The sequence below is a fragment of the Morone saxatilis genome, unplaced genomic scaffold (genome assembly GCF_004916995.1).
Source record: "Morone saxatilis isolate NCDOM2014 unplaced genomic scaffold, NCSU_SB_2.0 Contig12, whole genome shotgun sequence".
In the NCBI taxonomy this organism is placed as follows: domain Eukaryota; kingdom Metazoa; phylum Chordata; class Actinopteri; family Moronidae; genus Morone; species Morone saxatilis.
The window spans coordinates 26322952-26329110 of NW_023339674.1; the positions used below are offsets into that span (position 1 = coordinate 26322952).

The 6159-nt window shown below is 42.7% G+C and overlaps 1 protein-coding gene across 2 annotated transcripts in view; it reads left to right on the forward strand.

Annotated features, from left to right (window-relative positions):
- The window catches only part of rfc4 (replication factor C (activator 1) 4), a 7848-nt gene extending 2088 nt beyond the window's left edge, over positions 1-5760 (forward strand). For both annotated transcript variants that reach the window (XM_035654040.1, XM_035654041.1), the window contains exons 3-11: positions 1113-1191; positions 3048-3127; positions 3232-3351; positions 3480-3623; positions 3705-3825; positions 4438-4563; positions 4708-4788; positions 5039-5155; positions 5330-5760. In XM_035654040.1, the coding sequence (XP_035509933.1) occupies positions 1113-1191; positions 3048-3127; positions 3232-3351; positions 3480-3623; positions 3705-3825; positions 4438-4563; positions 4708-4788; positions 5039-5155; positions 5330-5425 (964 nt within the window). In that variant the 3' untranslated portion in view covers positions 5426-5760. The remainder of the gene's footprint in view (positions 1-1112; positions 1192-3047; positions 3128-3231; positions 3352-3479; positions 3624-3704; positions 3826-4437; positions 4564-4707; positions 4789-5038; positions 5156-5329) is intronic.
- Positions 5761-6159: the final 399 nt, after the last annotated feature.

The following is a 6159-nucleotide window of genomic DNA, read 5'->3' on the forward strand; positions in this document are numbered from 1 at the left end:
TTTATCTTCCTTTGTTTGTTTTCCGTGTGTTGTTATGTTTATTTATTTGTTGTTTGGAAAGCACTTTGGATCTCTGTGTCAAAAAGGTGCTATATAAATAAAGCTTTACTTACTTACTTACTTACACTGTCGTAGAGGCGTTCATTCATGTTTTAGCAATTAGGTCATAGTTAGTGGTGTTCGGGACTGCATTATATTGAGGTGTTTTCAACATTCTTCTGACCCATGTTTATAAATGGGAGGGATACAAAATTTTACACACTTATTATACTTAATATAATGTAGTCCAGTACAACAACAACTTTAAGGGTTATACAAAATGAACTTGCCACTAGGTTTTGCACTAGAACACCAGCATCTCAGACCAAAACAATGGACACTACAGCCCACCAGACTCCATTGACAAAACCAAATATTTACCTCACAGAAAATCCATAAATGGAACAGAAACAAAATAAAACTCACCAACACCGTCTTTGTTAGTCTTTCCTCCATCCAACACTCACTAATGCTGGTTTAGTCAAAATAAACCCATATTTCACTTGAGTTAAATGAGAAAATAGCTGCAAAACAGGCTGCTTTGGCTGTCATGCAATGTTAGCTGATCTGTGGGGGCAAATACACCTGTCAAAGTACGACCACTGAAAGTTGTTTTTGCCACTGACAGACTCAGATTGTTATTCTCAGATCATTTACCACCAGACTCCATAGACAAAAATGTACCTCACATATCATTGTAACATCATAACTTCATTCAAAGTAGACAGAAACAAAATAAAACTCACCAGAATGGTCTCAGTTAGTCTTTCCACTGTTCCAACAATCACCAACTGTGCTTTGGTGGAAATAAATCCTTAATCCACGGGGTGTGACGCCATTCTCTGCTCAGGACACTATGACTCCACTATATCTTTACATAGCTACATAAAGACAGACGCTATGGCAAAACTGTCATTGGATTGCATTCGATCAGGAGTAGCTGATGAAGTGGCCACTCGGTGTGTATAATCTGTGCTGATGATGCATCAAACATTGCAAGGCTATATCAGATGTGTCTGATTAATTAGAGAGCCCACAGGCTTAATGAATATTAACAGGCTGTGTTTCTGCAGCAGGCCGAAGTGTGTGGATGAAGTGGCCTTTCAGGAGGAGGTGGTAGCTGTGCTGAAGAAGTCTCTGGAAGGAGCAGATGTAAGTATCAGCTTCTTATGGTGGCTTTTACAGACCCCTGTATCCCAAGTGCAAGTATCATCCAGCAGGAACATGTTTCTAGAGCTGAAGCGACCTGTTCAGACTTTTCACTTACACTTTCATCAACCCCGTAGCTGCAGGTATGAATGATGGTGGAACTAATTACAGTATAGAGATGAACTTGCATTTAATTTCCCTACTACATTAGAATCACAATGCTTTAAGATTAAAGAGTTAGTTCACATCTGTTAGTCATGCAGAGGGGACACGGGGTTCTGAACTGTCTGGAGCCAGAAAGCACCAGCCTTTTGACATGAAATAGTAGGGTACACACAGGTGTTACTGATGATACTAATTAATAGTGCTGTCCCTGACTAAAGAGTTTACTAGCTGACTGGTAGTTGTCCATTCATTTAGTAAATTTACAATTTAAACACAGTATAACATCACGCAATCTGGTTGTTCAAAACATTGAAATAAAATAATTCCAAGATACGATGAATAATGTATAACGTTACTTACAAATCAAAAAACTCTCCTTTCTCCACCTGAACCCACTGTGTCTAGTCCTGGTCAGAGCCTCTGTAAATCACCTGGCTCCTGATGGTGTCGGCCCCGGCTACGGTCACTGGGAGGCTGCTGAGCCCAGCTCTGTTGCCCCACTCTTGTTTTGGTGCTCATTCCGGCCCCACTCACTGGCAGCTCAAAGCTCCTGCTAGTGTAAATAAACCTGCCCTGGTACTTCGAGCTCTCAGTGCGGGTACAGTCAGCTAATAGGACCACTAACCAGCTCATGGCAGCAGCCTGTTAGCAGTTAGTACTAGACAGTTAACTCGACTATTAGTAGGACAGGGGAACTGATTCCAGTCAAACAGAGTCGGGGTGCTGCTGCTGTGCATGCACTAGGGCTACGTTCACACTGCAGGCAAAAGTGGCCCAAATCTGACTTTTTTGCCCATATGTGACCCATATCTGATTTTTTTATCCAAATTTTTTTTTTTTTTCAATCAGATCCAGGTCACTTTCATATGTGGTCCTAAATCGGATACATATCTGATGTTTTTCAAAGCGACCTCAATCTGAACGGTCATGTCGCATTTCATCCGACTTTTACGTCATTTAAGTGAAACAGACGTCACAATTCCACAGCTGAGGAGGCGGAACGCGGCAATATCAATACAATGGCATGGCAGACACCGTTGATGGAGCTCCTCAGTGAGGTTTTGAACTTAATTAGTATTTGGGCTGTGACAATTCTGTTCAAGTTTTACGTAAACACAGTGTGCTGCGTGTGATGTCATGTCTTCATCTTCATCTGTGCATGCAGGTCACTTCGGGGTCGTAGACATGAATCTGATGGTGGTCATGACAAGGCAAAACTGTTCAAACTGATGTTTTTAATAGAGCTCTGTGGCGCAGGGGAAGGACATATATTAGGCTTTGATACACATACTATACTTATTAGTAGACAATAAGAAAAATATAGACTATACAAGACTTCTGTCCACACTTGGAAGTGTCTGTGAGCATGACAGTTGTACTTAAGTCATTTAAGATGCGTGTCCTCTATGGGTGCTCCAATTGGGTTTTTTTTGGCCGATCGCCAATCACTGGAAGCAGTATCAGCCGATACAGATCCCCAGTCATGGGGTCTATTTGAATCCCTCTATTTATTGTGCAGCATTATTTATGTAATGAATCTTCACACATATATATATATATATATATATAAGAAATGACATTGGTATTCACAAAAGCAGTCCACAAACACAAACATCAGCTAAACGGTGCATCCTTTCTGTGTCGTCCTACAAAGCCAGCAGGGCACAGTCTCACTAGTTGTGCTTCAATTGCAGCTTCCCAACCTGCTCTTCTATGGTCCCCCTGGAACAGGAAAGACCTCCACCATCTTAGCTGCTGCCAGAGAACTTTACGGGTGAGTGAACTATTAACAGAGCACAGATTGTAGCTCTTTGCATTTGCAGAAAGTCCTGCCGTGCACCTGTTTTCTGTTCATGGATGTCCCTCCTCGTCCTGCAGTCCAGAGCTGTACAAACAGAGGGTGCTGGAGCTCAACGCCTCTGATGAACGAGGCATCCAGGTCGTCAGAGAGAAGGTCAAGAACTTTGCTCAGCTCACCGTGGCCGGGACTCGCTCAGAGTGAGTCAGCATTCATTGTGTCACATGTATTCCTTACATGGCAATTTTCCTGAGTTGAGTAAAAAGCCCTCGGTGTTAATGAATAGTTTCAGTTATAAATTCCACACTGTGTTTGTTTGTATCTGCAGTGGGAAGTTGTGTCCTCCTTTCAAGATCATCATCCTGGACGAGGCGGACTCCATGACGTCAGCGGCTCAGGCCGCTCTCAGGCGAACCATGGAAAAGGAGTCCCGCACCACCCGCTTCTGCCTCATCTGCAACTACATCAGCAGGTTAGCAGACTTCTCAAAGTCATCAGACACACAGACACACTCTGCACGTGACTGATCCCGACCCTGCTGTGTGTTCTCTAGGATTATTGAGCCTCTGACCTCCAGATGTTCCAAGTTTCGCTTCAAACCTCTAGCTAATCAGATCCAAGAAAAGCGCCTGCTGGAGATCTGTGAGAAGGAGAACCTCAAGTACACCAGTGAGGTAAAAGAGAGAGAATGTGATGGTGTTGCGGTTAGCTGTAGTTTGGTTTATTTGGTCCAAACCGAGGAAAAAAAGATTTATTGTTGCCTTTTAGTTCTGGCCCTACGATACTTGATCTTAAAGGCTGAGAGTGTGTTCTAAGAGTGTTTATACGAACTGTTGACGTGCTGATCAACTGTTGTGTTGATGTAAAAGGAGTAGAGCAATTTAAAAATAATCAAAGAGTTGAAAAATGAGGAATCTAAACATTACTAGAGGGGGCTGTTAACCTGAGCAGAACCAAAAAATTGACAAAAACTATACAAAACATGTGGTTTCAGGGCTTGCGAATATATGGGCAATGGTTGGTTGTTGGGCTGACAGTTGGAATATTTTAACATATCACTCAACCCTACCCAGCACCCTTAAGAGAGCACATTAGGAAACTATAGAAAGATTTCAGTTTTAAGATGGGAAGAAAGGGGGTTTCAGTTGGTTGCAATCTGCAATCTTACCACTAGATGCCACAAAATCCTACACGCTGGACCTTTCACCATGCTGCTGTCTGGCAGAGAATGCTTTCTTTGTACAGCTGCTGAAGTCCAGGTGTGATGACTGTTTCTGTTCGTCCAGAGTATCGCAGCATTGGTGAGGGTGTCTGAGGGAGACCTGCGGAAAGCCATCACCTTCCTGCAGAGTGCTGCGCGCCTCAGTGTCAACAAGGAGATCACAGAGCGTGCCATCATCGAAATAGCCGGGGTGAGACGCACTTCTGTGTCATATAGAAGGCTGTAGGAACTGATGATGGACCATTTATTAATTTCACTGTTTGAAACTTCCTGCACAACTTGAAACTCCTCATCCTCTGCCTCATTCCAGTCATGTCTCTCATCTCTTTCATAGGTCGTTCCTCCCAAGATGATTGACAGCTTGCTCCAGATCTGCTTCAAAGGCACATTTGAGAAACTAGAGGTTGCGGTCAGGGTGGGTGTCAGCGCTTTGTCCATTTGTTTTTGACAGGCATTTGTTTTCTTGTTAGCTGCTCTAAATGAGAGTTCTGGCTGAAAGTTTCAGGTTTGAAATATTTCATCATTAAAAATAAATAAAGAATACGTTAAACGTTTTTTAAAAAAAGTCACTTTTCATCTGCAGTTGCAGTGAATGTGTATTGCGCTGGCTTTCCCTCACTCCCTGTAACATCACATCCTCACCTGCTGAATTTCTCCTCTGTCAGAACATGGTAGATGAAGGCTACGCAGCCACACAGATCCTGAGTCAGCTCCACGAGTCGATCATAGAGGAGCAGGACCTAAGCGACAAGCAGAAGTCAGCCATCACAGAGAAGATGGCGGTGAGTGGGTCTGCAGTGATGACACACAGGGATTATTACATTCTTATTAAATATGATATCAAGCTTCAGGAGAGACAGAGGGGTAATCAGCTGTATTCAGGTGGCGATTTGTGAAGAAAATCTCACTGCATAACAGAGTCTGTCATATAGAAGTTAATGTGCTTGTGTCTTCAGGTCGTGGGCAAGTGCCTGTCAGACGGAGCAGACGAGTACCTGCAGATGTTGAGTCTGTGTTCAGTCATCATGCAGCAGGCCTCCCAGAACAACTGACACTCCACAAAGCACCGTCTCCTCCCCAGGGAGAGCCAATCATCTGCCTCCAGGGGGACCATCACACTTCGCTCAGAGTCCGATCTGGAGCTTGTTCACACAGTAACAGTGTGGGACCAGATGATAGTGCTGCTGTTTACTGTCAGAGAGCAGAGCTGTCTCCCTCCACTCTAGGATGAGCACACAGTAAATAACACACAACCACGTCAACATGCTTTCAAAATCTGTTAGCAGTGAATCCCCCATCAGATGTCTATTCCTTACCTGTCATATAAACTACTTCTCAGCAGATCTTTGTACACTTCTTGGAAATTAATAAATAGTTTTTGTATCTTTTTAGTGTTTGTTTCAACGTCATTGCTAATGGTTAGGACATCCACAAGAAGTTCACAAATACACTGTCCAATCCATGAACACATATAATACTCACTGCTTACTTCCATTTTAAATGGCAGGGAAAGGTTAAACTAAAGCAGACATTGGCTCAAGATAAATAACTTGCCAGCTGCCTACCATCATTCAATGAATCAAATAATGTATTCATATAGCACCTTTCATACAGTCAAGTGCAGTACAAAGTGCTTCACAGGTGACTGACAAGACGATAAAACAGAATGGAATAAAAACTAAATGAGGTAGATTTAAAAATAAAATACAGAGCTAAAAATGACAATAAAACAATCAGGTATACCATTAGTGTTTAATGAAAGCTATACAGAAAACTAGATAAAATA